The sequence below is a fragment of the Papaver somniferum genome, chromosome 6 (genome assembly GCF_003573695.1).
Source record: "Papaver somniferum cultivar HN1 chromosome 6, ASM357369v1, whole genome shotgun sequence".
NCBI lineage: Eukaryota > Viridiplantae > Streptophyta > Magnoliopsida > Ranunculales > Papaveraceae > Papaver > Papaver somniferum.
In genome coordinates this window covers 2,763,923-2,784,116 of record NC_039363.1, presented here as the reverse complement: position 1 = coordinate 2,784,116, position 20,194 = coordinate 2,763,923, and the positions used below count along the sequence as shown (strand labels likewise).

General features: G+C 36.1%; 3 protein-coding genes and 1 pseudogene across 8 annotated transcripts; 2 read left to right on the top strand and 2 right to left on the bottom strand.

The window, feature by feature from the left end:
• The first annotated feature begins 8,534 nt into the window (after positions 1–8,534).
• On the top strand, positions 8,535–10,363 carry LOC113285336 (annotated as a pseudogene).
• A 73-nt stretch (positions 10,364–10,436) lies between these two features.
• On the bottom strand, positions 10,437–11,568 carry LOC113285337 (esterase OVCA2-like). Its single transcript, XM_026534245.1, has 4 exons — positions 11,193–11,568; positions 10,997–11,095; positions 10,837–10,878; positions 10,437–10,723 (listed from the first exon to the last, which is right to left on the bottom strand). Exons 1-4 carry the CDS (start codon positions 11,418–11,420, stop codon positions 10,460–10,462), a joined length of 633 nt encoding a protein of 210 aa, XP_026390030.1. The 5' UTR covers positions 11,421–11,568; the 3' UTR covers positions 10,437–10,459.
• A 2,582-nt stretch (positions 11,569–14,150) lies between these two features.
• Positions 14,151–17,702, top strand: LOC113286674 (cationic amino acid transporter 5-like). 4 transcript variants are annotated; one of them, XM_026535262.1, is made up of 4 exons: positions 14,151–14,344; positions 14,978–16,745; positions 16,860–16,996; positions 17,204–17,702. In XM_026535262.1, exons 1-3 carry the CDS (start codon positions 14,283–14,285, stop codon positions 16,923–16,925), a joined length of 1,896 nt encoding a protein of 631 aa, XP_026391047.1. In that variant the 5' UTR covers positions 14,151–14,282; the 3' UTR covers positions 16,926–16,996; positions 17,204–17,702. The 4 variants fall into 4 exon arrangements, with proteins under 4 accessions (XP_026391047.1, XP_026391048.1, XP_026391045.1 ...); XM_026535260.1 differs by having other exon boundaries at positions 14,172–14,344; positions 14,488–16,745; XM_026535263.1 differs by lacking the exon at positions 17,204–17,702 and having other exon boundaries at positions 14,167–16,544; positions 16,630–16,745; positions 16,860–16,885.
• Positions 17,229–20,194, bottom strand: LOC113286672 (putative receptor-like protein kinase At4g00960). 3 transcript variants are annotated; one of them, XM_026535256.1, is made up of 7 exons: positions 19,088–20,194; positions 18,852–18,983; positions 18,510–18,634; positions 18,230–18,437; positions 17,885–18,122; positions 17,635–17,791; positions 17,229–17,542 (listed from the first exon to the last, which is right to left on the bottom strand). In XM_026535256.1, the coding sequence occupies exons 1-7, from the start codon at positions 19,974–19,976 to the stop codon at positions 17,258–17,260; spliced, it is 2,034 nt and encodes a 677-aa protein (XP_026391041.1). In that variant the 5' UTR covers positions 19,977–20,194; the 3' UTR covers positions 17,229–17,257. The 3 variants fall into 3 exon arrangements, with proteins under 3 accessions (XP_026391041.1, XP_026391042.1, XP_026391043.1); XM_026535257.1 differs by lacking the exon at positions 18,852–18,983; XM_026535258.1 differs by lacking the exon at positions 18,852–18,983 and having other exon boundaries at positions 18,510–18,571.

Sequence of the window (20,194 nt, the reverse complement as noted above, 5' to 3'; positions counted from 1 at the left end):
ACTAGATTCCACTATTACGCAAAATTGAATGATAAATATTTCAAAACTCTATTCAATTCTTAACTCCTCTTTTATCTTTAATTCACTATCAATCATACAGATTCTCACACATTATTTGTAAACCTTAAGCATAGATTATCAAGATATTAAACCAAGCATAACATATCAAGCTGAATAAAAAATAATTAAGACAATCATTCAAACAATTTAAAACTCTGCAAAAGTAGCGATTAGGTGAATTATATAATTAAATGAAATAATTACCCATTTATGTTGTGTGAATAGCTTCCTCCATTGCCTTGGTTACGAGGGAATTAGCTCATCATAGTAAAAATGCTCTCAAAATAATTTATTGTGGCTCAAAAATGGTTTACAAATGATGAGAATGAGAGAAATATAATTCTAAACTCTCCTCAAACTTCTCTCCCAAAACTCTCTCCTCAAACTTCTCTCCCAAAACTCTCTCCTCAAACTTCTCTCCCAAAACTCTCTCCTCAAACTTCTCTCCCAAAACTCTAAAACTCTCTGACTCCCAGGAATCATTTATATACCCAACAGTCAAGAAATATTTCGAATGAATGCCCATAATCTCCTCAATAATGACATTAAACTCAGGAATATTTTTTTTATTCTCACGCGATTCTGGGTTGATTGATTTATCGCCAAAACTTCCATCCGACAGAAAAATCCTAAGAGAATATCCTCTCTTCAATCCTAATTTCCTATTATAACTTAGAGAATCAAATCAATTACACCCGATAATATCTTCCTTGCCCTGTTTTGTATAACTACCGAAAATAACCGAGTTTGCTTCTTCAAAACACGTAAAAGACGTGTGTACATAGTGAGCATATAATATTTGTTCAAATCCCACGAAAATATGCAATAATATCTTCCCAAAAATACATCCATACTCCAAAAATATCTCACGGGCACGTGCATTAACCTGTTTTCCTTCCAACTCAACGTAACCTCCTGATTCTTCGAGTTTAAACAACTTGCTACCCTAATCTTGAGTGCTGGATTGTGAATAGCAATAGGTGCTGATTAGTAAAGAAGGTGCCCCTTAGTAATTGAGAGCCCCTTAACCAACACTGAGAGTCCGAATAACAAACGTCCTTTGGGGTGTCTTAAGTAATTTTTATGGGGTGTTTCCAACATTTTTTTTCTGGGTTCCTCTGGCGCATTTCTGGGGTGTCTTTAGTACTCTATCTTGGGGTGTAAAACAACACTTTTCGAGCCAATTTCGCCGCAAGAGCTTATTTTTTTCCAAAAACATCTACAAAAACATAAAATAACACAATAAGTACGAATTTGAGTACCAAAAATAGAGACATTGAGGACAAATTAGACACAAAAATGTGTCTATCAAGTAACCCTGTGTCGTTTATAAACAACATATTCCTTCTATCGTTTCTAACAGCTGTTTGTAACGCAATTTTAGCGTTGCAAACTGTCTCATTTATTAGTTTTCTCAAGTTTTTCACATATTTGAGCCATAAACACATACTTTGAGCAAGTGAATAATATGAGGATCTAAAACCCTACTCCGGGATTACGGAGAAAGCCCTACTTCACGCATGTGGTAATTTTAATAATTCTTTTTATGACTATTTGCATTAATTTTTAATTGATTTATGGTTTTTATTGAATGTGTGTGATTTTGTTTGATGGTGTATGCTTGGTCTATGTATTTTTGATACATCATGCTTCTGATTTACAGTCATTGCTTTTTAAAAACGTATTTTTGGCAAAGAATAAGAGTCCATATTTTTAGTATTTGAGCTATAATTGATTGGAATTATTATTTGAGTCACATGAATGGAATTTGGTGGAATCCTGAGTCTCAGTACATCTAAATATCGTGATAAATTTTTGTATATTTATTTTCTATTTTTATTATTATAAGTCTAAGAAATTCTTCGGAAGTCTGAGAATCAAACTTCTTTTTACCACTTTTACAACAACTGAAAAATCACATCAATTTTTGGCGCCGCCGACGCGGACTTGCTTTTAAGGTTTTAGATTTATTTTTCTTTTGAATTTTTGTTCTCTTTTATGCCTTTGGTATTTTTCGATTCTTTTCAGATTTGGAGCGAAGCTACAAGGAAAGAAAAAGTGTTATAAAAGGAAGGCATCGCCAAAGAAGGAAAGAAAAGAGGAATCCGATAGGAGTGAAGAGGAAGATTTTGTATATAATTATTTTTAGAAATTGTAAATAGGGTTTTATTTTTTGTAATATTTTTCTTTTTGGACACTTTCTGGACCTTTTTTTTTGGACTTGAACATTATTTTTTTTTAAACCTTAAGGAAGGGTTAAAAATTAAATAAAACTGTTTACAGGGAAGGACGACGATTACGATACTGTCTCGGCCCCTCGGGTTCGTACACTGACATAGGAGTCGGTGGCCTGAGTCGACTTCAACGGTTCATCGCCTGTCTGGTACGGGAGGTAAGACTCTATCCACCCACGAATCCCCTGTCAGTGGGTTTTATTTTGTGTGACAACTCACACCCCTGTAATAGAATGTCGAACTGGTATTATAACAGCCAATACAACGAATATTCGTCTGATTTTCAAAATGGACATTACTTTGACCATAGTGTTAATAGTGGTTGGGAACATCAGACTTTTGAAGGTTATGGTCTATACCATGGTGAGCCCAATTACTATCCACACGCCAACCGGTCATACGAGCAAAATTCCTCTCTACTAGAATCAACATGTAAGTTAGCTGAGTCGACACGTAAGTTAGCAGAAATGAATAACTTAGTTATGGACGAAAGCAATGCAACGAGTGAAATTTCTTTCCTAGATTCAATCAGGAAGTCATGTGACTCGGCTCAGAATCTTTTGTTAGAGGCCCAGGAAAGAACTGCTCAAAATGATATTTTCCAATACAGTGTTTCGAATAATACCTTTGAAAATGATGATAATTATTTGCATAATCAATATGACGAGGTTAGAATTGGTAACACTACTTTATATGAGGTTCAAAAATTTTCATGTTATTATAATGATGATTATGACGAGGATAGTGTTAACGAAGAATATGAAATTTGTAGGCATAGTAATCAGGAATTTATTACCCCAATTGAGCTTTACAATGATAATAGTATTTCGAGTTCGAATCCAAATAATTTTAATAATTATTCACCTATTCAAAAGGACGAGGATTTGACTAGAAATATCACCATTATAGACGATGTAGTATTCCCTTATGATTATGAAGCCGATGATTGTTTTGAGGAACGACTTTATTCTGAGAATTATGTTTTAGAGACCAAGGATTTAGAAACAATAGTTTTAGACAAAAGAGATAAACTCGTAAAGCTTTTAAATATGAGTGAGGATGCATCACCTGAGTATAATTTGCACGAAGAAATTGACTATTTTCATGATTCTGATGATCTAGAAATTAAGAAAATTGTAGCTAGTCTATCTAGAGACACCCAAAACTCTAAGTTTTGGGGTGATTATCATCCTCCTTGTGCCTTACATTTATCTCTTACAAATATCCCTCACTTGGGACTTGACATATGTTCCTCAACCATTTTAAAAGATTATCTTCATACACGTTTTCCTGAGCCTAGTGATTTCCATAGGGAAGTCCGGTAGTTAGAAACCTATCCTCTGGTTGATGTGGTTTACCCAGGCTATGATACCCAGATTGATTTTGTTTTCCCATAAAATATTTTTCAACCAATTGTGGGAACGTATGAGCTTCAGATGTGTCAATTATTTAGTTTCGATACTAAACCTGAGTACTTTAGGATATTAGAATCGACACATTTTTTTAAGGAAGACCATCAATCTTATTATAGTCAGTTGTGTAAGTCAAATCTGATTGACTTAGAGGATCCTCAATTATTCAGGTTATTATTATGTGCTTCTAAGTTTTTATTTGAGTTTTTCCAGACTCTAAAACCTGAACATTTGGACCTAACTTATGAGGAAACGCAACCCATGGAAATATTTTATCTAGACCAAGTTATAGAACCTGGACCCGTTCCACAGCTAGATGTAGTTGTCTTAAACAGGAAACTAGACAAGGGTGTGCTTTATTTGTTCGTTTTCTTGGCATGTTGCAGATTCCTTTTACTTGTGATAGCTCTATTTGATTTTGATGACCCACAAATATTTAAGATATTACTTTATGATTCTATGAGGTGACTAATCCTTTCTTAGTCTGGCTGAAGACTTTAAACTTAACACTTCTTTGGAGGTGACCCAATCTCATGCAACGCGGTAATATCTTTCCTTAACTATTTTACTTCGAATGGTAACAGTTTCTCCTTGTTCATGCTTTTAATTTTATCTTTAGAACATTGAGGACAATGTTAGATTTAAGTTTGGGGGTATGGGAGAAACTTTGTAGTTGCATTAATAAACTCCAGAGCGTAGAAATTTATGCTTATTAAGGATGGCACTAACCAATCTAAGTGGATGGAAGCATCTTGGTTGTAGGAGTTGAGGAACCAATCTGATTAAATGGCAACATCTAAAAGAGTCTATTCATAAAAGCACAGAGCTCAGGTGTTAGTAATATCATGATAGTTTCACCATATCTCGTTGAGTCCTTTTCACTTCTATTCTTATTTTATTTTGTTTTTAAACTATGTTTCTCTAAGTGATTAGGTGGGGCCCACGATTCAAGTTGTTACCACTGGTAGGATAAAATAGAGTGGTTGAGTTACCAAAAAAAAAAACTAGACCAATTAGACCAATCGGAATAAATATTAACACTTGGATAGCAATATGTGTGTGTTCTCCCTGTTTCCGTCGCCTAAGCAAGCGTGGAATGCAGGACCCGTAGGAACTATCATGTAATCTGCTGACAAGAAGTATGCGCTTTGATCCAAAAGATCTATTCATGCCGTTAATCGAAAAAAGAAAAAAAGTTGTTCTATGTAGTCAACCACTGGTACCCTTGTATATGCCAGTTTCTCGATCTAGATTTAGGTTATCGACCACTGGTTCCCTTGTATACGCCAGTTGTGTTGATATTAGTCAGATTAGTATCCCAATCCATTAGGATAGGTTCGTTTTGGCAGTGGCCTTCAGACAGATATGAGAAACACCGTGCACCTATTAAACATCAAAACCATCTATGTTTCTCAATATCCATCTCATTATCTATCCATGTGATTAGTTTTAACTCGGGTTATGATGTCCATAGTGAAACTATTTGAGTAGAGCTCTGTCACTTATATTCGAATTTTGGAATTTCGCATCAGGGTACTTCCTCCTGTAATCAATAAGTATGCCAACCAAGGAGATTCTTTAGTGCCTTCCAAGGTTCTGCGTAGATAGCTAGGGTCTGGATTACAAAGGTTTTGTGGGTATATCTCTTGTAAGCCCTCTCGAGACTATAACTCGGCCACTAGGGCCACCTAGGGGTTTAAAGGCTTGTTGTATACGCTAAATGCAACCGACGATGCTTGCGACAGTGAGTTAGGATTTTTATTTTATTTTATTTTTGCTCGAGGACTATCAAATAATAAGTTTGGGGTATTTGATAGACACATTTTTGTGTCTAATTTGATCTCAATACTATATATTGTTGGCACTCGATTTTGTATTTATTATGGATTTTTGTGTCTCTGTAGGTGTTTTTAAACATTTTTGGAAAAATTGGCTCGAAAAGTTGCTCAGGACACCCCGGAGGACAGTTGCTAAATGGACCCCAGAATTTTCTAAGGAGCACCCAGGCTATGTATAGCCCAAATTTGTCTTCAGCACCCAAATTTATCCACATCACCCATTTTCAGGCAGCTGCTATTGCATTAATTTTTAATAATTCTTTTTATGACTATTTGCATTAATTTTTAATTGATTTATGGTTTTTATTGAATGGGTGTGATTTTGTTTGATGGTGTATGCTTGGTATATGTATTTTTGATACATCATGCTTATGATTTACAGCCATTGCTTTTTAAAAACCTATTTTTGGTAAAGAATAAGGGTCCATATTTTTAGTATTTGAGCTATAATTGATTGGAATTATTATTTGAGTTACATGAATGGAATTTGGTGGAATCCTGAGTCTCAGTACATCTCAATATCGTGATAACTTTTTATATATTTATTTTCTATTTTTATTATTATAAGTCTAAGAAATTCTTCGCAAGTCTGAGAATCGAACTTCTTTTTACCACTTTTACAACAACTGAAAAATCACATCACATGGCGTTTGTTCATATCCCAAAATATCATAGATCAAAGCTTGATGACAAAGCAAAGCAATGTGTGTTCCTAGGCTATGGAACAGAGAAGTTTGGTTACAGATTTTGGGATCCAGTTGACAAGATGATTGTCAGAAATAGGGATGCAGTATTCTTTGAAGACTTTGAGCAGATTGAGAAGCCAAAGCTTCAAGATGATATGACCTTGGATCCAAATCCAGTTGTTCCTTCTCTTGAACAACATGATGATGATGTTGATGGTAATGGTAATGAAGAAGAAGAGCACAATCATGAAGATGAAGCTCATAATGATGTTCCAGTGGATGATGTTGAGCAAGAAGTGCAACAATAACCAGAAGATGAGGTGAGAATATCCAGCAGGACCAGATTACCTTCAATGAAGTATACACCACATGAGTATGTGATGCTCACAGATGCAGGTGAACCAAAGTCTTATGAAGAATCTCTTAGTGTTCCTCAAAGTCAGAAGTGGTTGAAATCCAAGAAAGAAGAGGTAGGATCTTTAGATGAGAATGAAACTTTTGATTTGGTTGACAAGCCAGAGAACCAAATTTTTTTGAAGAACAAGTGGGTGTATAGAATCAATACTGAAGATGGTAACTCACAGCCAAGGTACAAAGCACGCTTAGAGCATCTCCAACAGAGGGTGGGAGTTTTATTTTTTCTTGATACATAGGATTTTAGACCCCCATTAAGATAAAATCCATCTCCAACATTAGGTCCTATAAAGTAGGAAGGGTGTCAAAATAAATATGAAGGTCTTAGAGAAAGTCTTATTTAGACCTTGGGAATGACCTCCATGTCATCTTTTTAACATTTTTTTTAATTATTATTATTAATAAATTTTTCTGAACCAATAGGAAAAAAGGAATCATTTTTATCTTTATCCAAAAAAAAAAACAAATCCTAAAACTAACACCCCACACTACTGGAGATGATTCATGAGAAAAGCTTTACTCTTTTTGCTACATGTACATGAATCCAAAAATAAGGACCTATATAAAAACTCCACATGAGATTAATAGCACCCACTGTTGGAGATGCTTTTAGTTGTGAAGGGTTATGAGCAGAGAAGGGGTGTTGAGTTTCACGAGATTTTCTCACCGGTGGTGAGATTTCCTTCTATTCGGGTTGTCTTGGCAATAACCGCCAGTTTGGATCTCGGGATAGAACAACTAGATGTCAAGACAACATTTCTTCACGGTATGTTGGAGGAAGATGTGTATATGGCACAACCCGAGGGTTTTGTGGTCAAAGGAAAAGAGCACATGGTGTGCAAGCTAAAGAAGAGTCTATATGGTTTGAAGCAAACTCCTAGAAGATGGTACAAGAAGTTTGAATCGTTAATGAAGGAATATGGTTACAAGAGAACAACTTCAGGTAATTATGTATTCATTCAAAAATTTGCTGATGATGATTTTTTTATTATTTTCCTATATATTGATGACATGCTTATTGTTGGCAAATATAAGAAGAAAATTGACAAGTTTCATGATGCTATTTTCCAAGCTTCCCGGTGCATAACATGACAAATACAGACTACCTACCATTTAGCAAGTCAATTCGTTCTATGGGTAGAACCAATCCATTCCACTTGTAAGTAAGTCAAATTTTTTTTATATACTCCCTCCATCCCTAATTAGATGACCTACTTAGTTTTAAGCTTTGTCCCATAAATAGATGAGCTATTTCACTAATCAAGGGGTATTTCTAAAACTATCATTTTAATTGATTATTGGTACTATAAGAAATATATATAATTTGATAGTCATGTTTATATTCGTTGCATAGGTGTTTTAAAATGCTTTTTAACGGTATAAAATTTACGAAAAACCGTGGTATAGTTTAAGAGATAAATCATTTCCAAATTTTACTAATTATTATTCGTAAGGGTATAATTGTAAAAAGATATTTAAATATACTCTCTTTCCTCCTTGTCTTAAAAATTGTGCAAACTACGACTAGGTCATCTAATTAGGAACCGAGGGAGTATGACTTAAAAAATAGTTAGCAAGTCAAAGACAAAAATGAAATTGTTGGTACACATGTTAATAACACGGATGATGTGACTTACTAACATCCATAATTTGATGATCTTAGATGGAAAATCTTACCTTTGTTACTCAAAATTTACGATAAATCCTTCAGATTAAAACCGAGTTTCATTCAATTTTCAGTCGCCCCAACTGTTGCGTGGGTCATCTGCGTGTGTGGGTCAAATGCAGCTAAAAGCCACACAGTTGTTGGTCGCCTGGTCTGCGTGTGACAACCATTATTCTATCTTTGAATCCAATTATTGAGATTTTGAAGAAGCACAGAACAAAAAACTTTAAAACCAAAGAAGGAAAAGTACTCTGTGAGGAAATCAAAAGAAATGGAAACAATACCACTACTCAAACCTTACAAAATGGGCAAGCACGAACTCTCTCACAGGTATGTGATCAACCTCAATTTGTTCGGTTTTTCTTTTTTTTTTTAGATTGTAATTCACATGTATACAAAGAGAGTACTAGTTTGTGATCAAACGTCTAAGTTCACGATACAAGAATTACAGTTATGTCTCAATAATAGAATCCCAAGTGTTCATGATTCACCAAGTAAACACATTTAGGTCCGAAACCAGCACAAACTGGCCTAAATGTGTAGTTGGCTCCTCAGAAGTAAAAATATAACAAATTTTGTGATTTTGCTAGGGTTGTTTTGGCACCTCTAACAAGAAATAGGTCATATGGAAACGTACCCCAACCACATGCGGCCCTGTATTACTCGCAGCGAACCACTAATGGAGGTCTTCTTATTACTGAGGCTACTGGAGTTTCCGAAACAGCTCAGGGGTACAATTTCTCATTTTTTCCAAACATTTTGCAGTACATGGTCATTTTTTTGTTATTTATTTCTGAGGTAGAGACAAGATAATTTCACTCAACATAAGTTTAGCAATATTAAAGTTTTATTTTGTCAGGTATCCGGAAACACCAGGATTTTGGACCAAAGAGCATGTAGAAGCTTGGAAACCAATTGTACAAGCTGTTCATGACAAGGGTGGCCTGTTCTTCTGCCAGATTTGGCATGTAGGCAGAGTTTCCACTTCTGGTATTTTCTTATCACATGATGAAAATTTCACATAGACACATAGTCTTATGTAAAAAACATAATTTTTTTTGACTCTTAATTAGACAAATATATCATTCTCGCTCTTTACTTAGGACCATTTTCCAGTTTTGTTGCAACTATTTTTCTTTCAGCTGTGTGCCATTAGAGCTTGTAGAATAAACTGTTAACCACATACACAACTATGTTATTCATATGTGTTTAGGCTTTGATGGAGTTGAGGTCCATGGTGCAAATGGTTACCTTCTCGATCAATTTATGAAGGATACAGTGAACGATAGAACAGACGAGTACGGTGGAACATTAGAAACGATGTCGCTTTGCTCTTGAAGTTGTAAAAGCCATTGTCGAAGAAATTGGAGCAGATAAAGTCGGAGTGAGGCTCTCTCCTTTCGACGATTATATGGAAACAGGCGATTCAAACCCTGAAGCTCTTGGCGTTTTCATGGCTGAATCATTAAACAAACTCGGAATTTCGTACCTCCATGTGATAGAGCCAAGGATGGACATCCCCATGGCAGATTCTCACCAGGTAACCCCTCACAGTAGTTTACTAATCAGGAAAGCTTTTAAGGGAACTTTCATTTCTGCTGGAGGTTTTAGGAAAGACAGCGGAAACAAAGTAATCAGTGAGGATCATGCTGATCTCATTGCATATGGTCGCTTGTTTTTGGCTAACCCAGATTTGCCTAAACGGTTTGCCGTTGATGCGCCTCTAAACAAGTACAATCGTAATACTTTTCACAGACCCGACCCAACTGTTTTCTTTTTTGAAGGAAAACCTGACCCAGTTGTTGGTTACACTGATTACCATTTTTACATCAAGGTAATTAGTTCAGTTGTCACAGTGTTAAAATAAGTAGTTTTAAGGGCTTCAACAATGTCTAAACAAGTAGAAGAAAGCTATTTGAAAGCCTTTTGAGCTCTAAATTTAGGATCTCCTTTCGAGGAAAAGAATGCCACTTGAATTTAGAGCATTTCATTCCTATGCAGAAATAATATATTCCCTTTGTTCTTTTTCATTTTCTTCTTCTTCGTTCTGAATCTCTTGGAGGAACTTTTGCATTATCAGGAGACCCTGGTCATCTGAATTTATATCGTTATTAGAGTAAGCGAAACAAAAAAATAACTAAGATGAAGGTTACATCAGCAGTTCAGTTGGTTTACCAAGTCTTGGGATAGTGTGGCCTCTGGGGTGATGAATAACGTATGGGTTAACAAAGGATTCCAAAAGCTTCATCCCGCGCTCCTTTAAAATGTCCGTCTCACCCAAAAAGTGAAGAGACTTGCAGGAATTCTTGTTCCCTGGAGGGTGAGCTTTCTCAGCCATGACCGGGCATAAAAAGGTCGCTCCTCCAATTATCATCACATTTCTTATTTGAGGAACTTTATTAAGTGCTAAACCCTGAAAATTGTTTTGCATGCCGGTACAGATTAGATTGAGCTTTCAAAATACACTGTCACTAGTATTTGCTCAGTATATATATATATATATATATGGTAGTCATGCATATGTACCTTTTTCTGTAACGCTGGCAAAGTGGCCGAGAAAATTCCCCCCTGCAAGTTTTTACTAGTCAACACCACAAACAATCTTTGAAAAACGCCCAATGAGGAAATGATGATTAGTTTACAAAAATATATAGAAGATCAAGTAGAATATTTAAACACAAATTACTTGTGAAAATCCCATTAGACCATCAAAATGTCCTAGCTTAAGCATGCAATCTTGGATGTAGTCAATACACTCATCCAAGTTCTTGTACTCCATGAATTCCTGTAATATTAAACCAAAAACATGATTAGAAGGGCCCATCATTCTACGTTCAAAACTTCGAAGACTATTTTCTTTTTATGAGGATTAAGGCACACACTTGATCGAATTGGAACCAATCGTAGTATGGAGGATCGAAGAGATCATCAATGCCCACAAAACCTCTGATGGTGGGTTTGTCATCAAGAGACGGAAATGGAGCATCAATGAAGACTAGATCAATGTTTTCAAGTATAGAATCTGGCCATCTTTTGAATATTTGTTCCTTGAAAATTTTTGCACTCGTTCTCATTCCATGAAGACAAAGAAACCTTGGTTTCGTTTTCATTTTCTGGGACGCACTCACCCACAGGAACTCCACAAATATTAAAAAGGAAAAACAAGCAAATTTAATCGAAATAACAAAACTAGAAATTAGAGACCGAATTGTTGCTAGATTTTGTTTACAGGAGCCTGCTTTGGAAGATGGTATTCCACCAAATTTCCCACTGCATATAACATGACAAATTAAGACAACAGTAAGACTGACGGGCTGATCCACCATTTAACAAGCGACCAAGTTTAAGATAACGATGAAATTGTGGGTAGAAACACGTGTGAAGAGAACGGGGACAAGTGGCCGATTAGAGGTCTCTAATTAATCAAGTGGAACCTAACATGAAAAGTAAAATTCATTACTTGTCAATATTTGCTTTTGAAAAGATTACAAAAGGCTTTAAAAATGAAATAACCGGTAACGGCGGCCACTAATTCGGGTGTAACCCTGCATACGAACCTAATTCGTATACCATGTCAAAGTTAACGAGCATCCAATTTAAAATCAATTGACAATAAGTGAAGCGACTCTTGCATGTTATGTTGTAAGTTCATTATGCGGAAATTATTGATGTGGGACTATTGTCCTTTCACAGACTAGCTCTCTTGGAAGATCGAAATCAATAGTTTCCTTAACTCAATGTTTAACTGTATGATTTAGTACACGCAATGTAACCTTACCTTTATAACCAATATCGGTTTTCTCTATCCATGAAAAACAGAAACATCCTTTGTACTCCAATGGATACAAGTCTTTGCTGTTATATTTTGAAACAAATTCATCGTCCCATGGAAGTGTAATTGTTTGAAACTTTTCATCGTGGAAATCCAATGATAACAAAGCTAAATGTTTATATAATTCCTCTTCTGCTTTATCCTTTACCATCGTGTAAAAGATAGTTCCATTACAATAGATGGAACGTCTTCTTTCAGTGGCATATATAATATTATATGGTGGAGGCTGTTTTGGCCATGGGTTGTTAATCTTTCTCCACGGTTTAGTATTCCCTAGCGTAATGATGTAATACTCAGGTTCATCCTTATATATCATGATACACATGATCTTATACTCATTGCTCAAGAGGTCATATCCAAATCGAAATCGGAAGATATATTTACCCGCCTTAGTCTTCATACCCAAAAAAACGATAAGTTCTCAAACCTATTAGGGTTACAAATTTCAAGTGAGAAATGAATCCATTTATCCACATTTTCAGAAAGACGAAATTGGAAAGATAGTGCATGAACTTCAACAAGTTGGACTTATTAGACCAAGTTCTAGCCCTTTTTCATCTCCCATATTGATGGTACGCAAGAAGGATGGTTTTTGGCGATTGTGTGTGATTATAGAGCTCTGCACAAGATAACTATCAAAGACCGTTTTCCCGTGCTAATGGTAGATGAGTTATTGGATGAACTACATGGTTCGACAGTTTTTATAAAACTAGATTTTCGATCTGCTTATCATCAACTACTTATGCATAAGCCAGATATTCCAAAAACGGCTTTTCGCACTCATGACGGACATTATGAATTCTTAGTCATGTCGTTTGGTTTCTGAAATGCTCTAGCCACCTTTCAAGCGTTGATGAATCATATTTTTCGTCCTCATCTTCGCAAGTTTGGGATGGTATTTCTTATGACATTTTAGTTTACAGTAAGACCATGTCTGAGGATATTCACCATTTGTCTTTTGTATTTGAATTATTGAGACTTCACCGGTTATTTGTCAAAGAGTCTAAATACACCTTTGTATAAAATAAAGTGAAGTATTTAGGTCACATAATTTCTTCTGAAGGTGTTTCAGTTGATCAGGATAAGATTCAAAGTATTCTGTCATGGCCCCTTGCAACTTCACTAAAGGAATTACGAGATTTTTTGGATTTAGCAGGTTATTATCGTAAATTTGTCAAGGATTTTGGTAAGCTTAGTGCACCCTTACATCAACTACTGAAGAAAGATGCATTTATCTGGAATGATAATGCTACCAATGCATTCAAAGTGCTTCAAAAGATTCTTACCAAAACACCGGTTTTCATCCTTCCAGATTTTTCTAAAGAATTCTCTTTGGAGTGTGATGCGTCTGGAAATGGGTTTGGAGCTGTGTTAATGCAGTCTAGTCGATCAGTTGCTTATTACAGCAAACCCTTGACATAAAAGAATTTAAATCTTTCAGTTTATGATAAGGAAATGCTTGCAATTGTCTCTGCAGTTCAAAAATAGAGACTTTGTCTGCTTGGTAGACATTTCAAGATTCTTACATATCATAAGAGTCTGAAATACTTTTTTGGACAAAAACTCTCTTCTATGGAGCAACAGAAATGATTATCCATACTTCTGGGATATGATTATGAAATTATTTTTCGAAAGAGAAAAAAAAATCTTGCAGCTGATGCTTTGTCACGCAACATTGGATCTCATTTTAGTTTGACTGCACCAATTTTTTCTGGAGTCACCGAAATAATTCAAGAAAATCATTTGGATGCTGAGCCAGTATACTCACTGATTTTCTTGCAAACTAAATTTTTCACCGTGTTTTGCGCCACAAAGGACGAATAGTTGTGGTACCTACTTCTTGACTCACTGTGGGGTCATAGAAGGTTTAGCTTTTGGAAGGGTTTTGGTTTTGTAAAATGTTAAATAATCAAGGATTGAATGGTAGATGTGTGTAACCCAGCTAAAGCCACGCAGTGCACGTTTTGGTAAAGTAGGATATTTTATTGCCTGCGGGAGTCAAACCCAGCTAAAGCCACGCAGTGCACGTTTTGGTGGTGTGAGTGTGGCAACCATTTTGTCTTTCGATCCAATTATTGAGATTCCTGAAGAAGCAGAGAACACAAATCTTTAAAAACCAAACAAGGAAAAATATAAACAAATGGAAGCAAAACCACTGCTCAAACCTTACAAAGAAATGGGCAAGACCGAACTCTATCACAGGTATGTCATCAACCTCAATTCCATCCATTTTTCTATTTGTTTTGATTGAAATTCACATGTATTATAATTGTCTGAATAATAGACTCCCAAGTATCCATTCAGTAACTCCCTTTATCAATCATGATTTAAATCACTTCAAACAGCGGAGCTGGAAATCTAGCCGAGCTAGCTCCGCCTTGCTTCAAAACACGTATGACGGGCTATACGGCGAACATGCCACCGGTTAGTCTGAAACACCGCACCTTCCTCGTTCATCAGCCACCAAATCTACCCGTTTTAACTTGTCAAACATTTCTAGTGGGTTTCTTGTACATGGAATTGAAGAAATCAGAGATTATCTCTCTTTGGGCAGGCTTGAAATGGCATTCACAGAAGTTTGAACAGAAAGAAATTGACCATTGTGTTATGTCATTCCGGCTTCTCCGTTTTTAGAGTTTCGTTCAAAATAAAATTCCATTTTCTTGGCTTTAGAATTTGTGCCCAGTAGGTGTTAGATGAAATTCCTCAACCAAACATGCTCCTAGTTCTTTTAGGTAACCCAAAACACGGAAAGATATGTCTCAAATCCCACAAAACACGGGTTAGACAAATTTTCCAAAGATCTATCTACATCTCTGCCTTCTGCATCTTCAGCCCATCATTGTGCGCACCAATGGAGGAAATCCAAGAGACTGCTACGGAGAAAGAATCTGATCAACCAAGGAGTTACTGGAGATGGAGCAAAACTGATTTCTTTCCAGAACCATCTTTTCAGAACTGGGCTACATACAAAACAGCAATCACTGAATCTGGGTCAAGATTCAAAGATCGTTTCCTCAACCGTTCAACCGATTCTTTCGAGCTCAATGTGCTGCAGAAACAAAGTGAAAACACATTGCACAGATGCCTTACATGGTGGGATCTTATGTGGCTCAGCTTTGGTTCTGTCGTTGGTACTGGGATTTTTGTGCTTACTGGACAAGAAGCACATAACCATGCAGGTTCTGCTATTGTTATATCATATGCAATTTCAGGTCTCTCAGCTTTATTATCTGTTTTCTGCTATACAGAATTCGCAGTGGAAGTTCCAGTTGCTGGTGGTTCTTTTTCTTATTTGAGGATTGAATTGGGAGATTTTGTAGCTTTTATTGCTGCAGGTAATATTCTCTTGGAAGCTGTAGTTGGTGCAGCTGGATTAGCTAGATCCTGGACATCATACTTTGCTACAATTATCAATCGTAATCCTGATTCTTTGCGTATACATATTAGTAGCTTTGCTGAAGGTTATAATATGTTAGACCCAATTGCTGTTGTAGTGTTATTAATAACAAACACTATTGCGATGCTCGGTACAAGAGGAGCTTCCAAATTGAACTGGATTGCATCTCTTGTTACTGTTGCATTGATTGTTTTTATAGTAATAGCTGGTTGCGTGAAAGGAAGTGTTGATAATTTAACTCCCTTTGCTCCATATGGAGCAGGAGGTATTTTTCAAGCTGCAGCAGTTCTGTTTTGGGCATACACAGGATTTGATATGGTTGCAACAATGGCAGAAGAGACTAAGAAACCTGAAAAGGATATACCAATAGGGTTAATCGGTTCCATGTCAATGATCACTATAGTTTATTGTTTGATGGCTTTGTCACTAAGTATGATGCAGAAATATACTGAGATAGATGTGAATGCAGCTTATTCAGTTGCATTTCAAAGTGTGGGTATGAAATGGGCAAAGTATTTAGTTGCAGCTGGTGCTCTTAAGGGAATGACTACTGGATTAATTGTTGGTGGGTTAGGGCAAGCACGTTACACCACACAGATTGCTCGATCTCATATGATCCCACCTTGGTTTGCGTTGGTGCATCCGAAAACAGGAACACCCATTTATGCGGCCTTATTAGTAACCATATGTTCCGCCTGTGTGGCTTTGTTCTCCAGTTTGGATGTCCTATCGAGTGTTTCCTCACTCAGTACTCTATTCATCTTCATGCTAATGGCTGTTGCATTGATTGTTAGGCGATATAACGCGAGGAATGTCTCTTCTACGGTTGATCGCTGCAAATTGGGTTTGTTTCTATTCATGATAATTGGTTCATCTATTGGAACATCAGTTTATTATAGCCGTAATGCTAATGGATGGATTGGACATATGATAACCATACCCATTTGGGTTCTTGGGAATTTTGGAATTATGATTTTTCTTCCTCAGCAGCATTTTCCAAAGGTCTGGGGTGTTCCATTAGTTCCATGGCTGCCATCTTTGTCAATTGGATTAAACTTGTTTCTAATTGGATCACTTGGTTCTGAAGCTTTTGTGAGGTTTGGAATCTGTACACTGGTGATGCTGGCGTACTATCTATTTTGTGGTCTTCATGCGACATATGACGTTGCACACCAGAAGCAAGATGATCCAGGATACGTACAGGTAAGCAGAAACGGAACAATGTGATATTCTTACTGATTCTAACACTAATCTCTCTAAATCTTGACACTGTCGAGCATCATATTAACTGCAACTTCATAATTTTCTGTGATCAAGGATGCTAACATTAAGGGGAAAACAACGGATGAAACAGAGAGTGGAACAGTAGTACAAAGGAGTTAAAGCTAAAAAAGGTGGATCTTGAAGGAGATAGGTGCAATGCATCATAATCATGCGTCTCTCCTTATTTCATAGTAAGATTGGCATTGATATTCTGAATTGGATCTTTCTATCTACATTTTGTGAAGTCTAATTTTTTTTTCTCCTGCATCCCTTGTCTTGTTTACCAAACTCAAAGTTTAAATTCAATTTTTTTGTGTCCAAGATTTCTTTGTTTTGTTGAAGCATTTTGTTTCTCCGTTTACTGATTCTCCTCCATATGATCGGATTTCTTTGTGTAGGTAACTTTTCCCTATCTAAATAAATTTCTTTGATCGAATAAACATAAGTATTTATCAACGAGGATACAATTCAGAAACAGATGCCTGATTCACACTCCATGCCTCTTCCACTGCTTGATTGGACGCAAAATATGCAGGTCGTGTAGGTAATGGGAGAGTCATTGAGTTGCAATTAAGCATTAGGATGACTGAGCCAATGGTAGGTCTATCAGCAATTCTGTCTTGAACACATAATAGGGCAATGTGGATACACCTCATTACTTCGTCTCTCGGACAACTCTCTTTGAAACTGGAATCCAGCACTTCTAAAGCTGATCCTCTCTGCCAATGCATCCATGTCTGCAGGAACACATTTGTAATTAATTTTTTTTTTCTTATACTTGATAAAATTTATTCCAGGCAGAGAACCCAAACAGTTAAAATTCACTCACATAAGTCAGAAGATTTTGTGCATCTCCTGAATCCGTCATATAAATATAGGTAATTTTCTTCCCGCTAAGAATCTCAAGAACCAGGACACCGAAACTGAAAACGTCTGATTTCCCACAGAAATGTCCATTTCGTGCATACTCTGGAGCCATATATCCACTGCAATATCCATTTATGCAATGCGTAAGTATTTCATAGTCTGATAGTCCATATTCATTTCGTAATCTGAAGAATTTCCTTATATGTACTTACTATGTTCCTGCAATTCTACTTGTATTAGCTTGAGTTTGATCAACCTCAAAAAGCTTTGCCATTCCAAAATCTGAAATCTTTGGAATCATATCTTCGTCTAATAATATATTGCTAGTTTTGAGATCCAGGTGAATTATCCTGAGTCGAGAATCCTCATGAAGATAAAGAAGACCTCTAGCAATTCCTCCAACGATCTTGTATCGTTTTTCCCAATCTAAAAGGTTTCGTTTCACAGTATCTGCAGACATATTTATACTCATTACTAAAAACTTACAGTGCACCCATACTTCTCAAGCAATGCACATATATTTTCACCAATAAAAAGAAAAACGCACACATACATACCGAATATGAATTGGTTGAGACTGGCATGCATCAACTCGTACACAAGTAGTTTCTCTCGTCCATGTAAACAAAAACCTATTAATCTTACAAGATTCCTGTGTTGAATCTTAGCTAACAACAACACTTCATTCTTAAACTCCGGATCACCTTGACCTGAGTTCTTACAAAGTCTTTTCACAGCTATTTCTTGTCCATCAGATAATACACCCTGAAGACGCTAATAGTAAGTTAGAATTCAGCTCTTAAATCAGAACCTTTGCAAGTATTAAAATATATGCACCTTATAAACAGGGCCAAATCCACCTTCTCCCAACTTATTATCCTCAGAGAAGTTATTTGTTGCTGCACTTAAAATATTGAAGTTGAATAGTAATAATTCTGCACTTTGAATATCTGGATTCTTATCTGTAAGAAACCATAAAAGGTAAGGACTTGATATAGAGAGTGATAGACATTATGAATGACATCAAATGCTTGGGCTTCTAACGTAAAACCAATTGACAATGAGTAGAGTTATTACCACTTTTTAATAACTCTTTTCCAGAGACGGAGGAGTATTTTAGTTTAAGTTCATAATTGTGATATTTGCAATGGGCGACAATAATCATTTTACACTACTTACCAAAGTAGTTGTTATTTATCTTCTTTCTCTTATGGAAACAAAACCACCAAACAGCAATGTAGGATAGTAGTACTGCAGCTACTAATGGAACGGTGATGCTAGTAACAAGCTTTGTTGAATCTTTCCTATACGCTACATATGCAATTGCGAAGTCAATAATCAGTTTTAAAATATTTTCTTCCTAGTGCAGCTTGGAAAACAAGATAATAGTATAATACTTGGCTTGAAGTACTTACAATTAGTTTTACTCCATGACGCTTGAAGAGTTGGAGGTGATGCTTGAAGAGGTTGAATAGATACTTGAGTTATATGCATATAATTTCCATAGAAAGGCTTATACTCAAATCTGACATTACAACTTGGAAATAGAACTCGTGCCCCTTGTGCATCATAAGGTAGTCTCTGAAGAGCTGATCTAAGACATTTACTACAGAGCCTTGGTGTCAAATCTGGTGTACACTGAACCGTTGCATAAACTTGATTAAATCTTGTGTAATTTTCTGAACCAGAAGCATATAAAGGACTATTGAGAGAAGTATTAGTACCAGCTTCAATCACTAATTCATCTAGTAATCCAGTTACTGTGTCCATATACTGAACTTGGTTTGCGATGATGCTATTGTTTAAATACTTTACAACAATCGATGGATCTTCATCATTCAAGATTGAGAAGTAATTCTCATCTGAATACCTTAAAATACATCCGTTACAGAATACAATAGCTGTTTTTGTATCTGGACACTCTCGCATTACTCTTTCAGTTGCAGTCTGAACGTATACTGAAGATATCGCTGGTTCGATATCCTCCTGACAGTGTAACGATCCATAAACAGTATTTGGGTTTCTTCCAACTGTAATGTTACGGTAACCATATTGAGAAATTGTGTTGTTTGTGAATGTAGTTGAGAGAGATGAGAGCATGAGATTGAGATTGGTTTGATATGTACTATTGGCTGTGTAATTCCTACCTAAACAAAATGTCGAAGATAAATACACTGGAGTACGTTGCTGAAGAGCGTGTGCAGTTATTATTTGATCAAAGTAAGATATGAAAATGATATTGAATAAAATAATGTGGTGGGTAGTACTAGAGAAACAACCCTTTGCTTGTTTTTGTGATGACATATCATAAACAACTCAAAATTTGTATATTTGTTTTCGTATATAAATGAATCTATAAAGTGTACCGTGTGAACTAAAATGTTGATTTTGAAGCACATTTTCGTGATGATCGAATATTTCTGCACTGGACTTATTAGAAGTGAGCCAACATTACAAGCCAGTGCATGCAGCCAAATGCACAGGCACATCAGACTAAAAATGTACCGGCCATGCAGCATGAC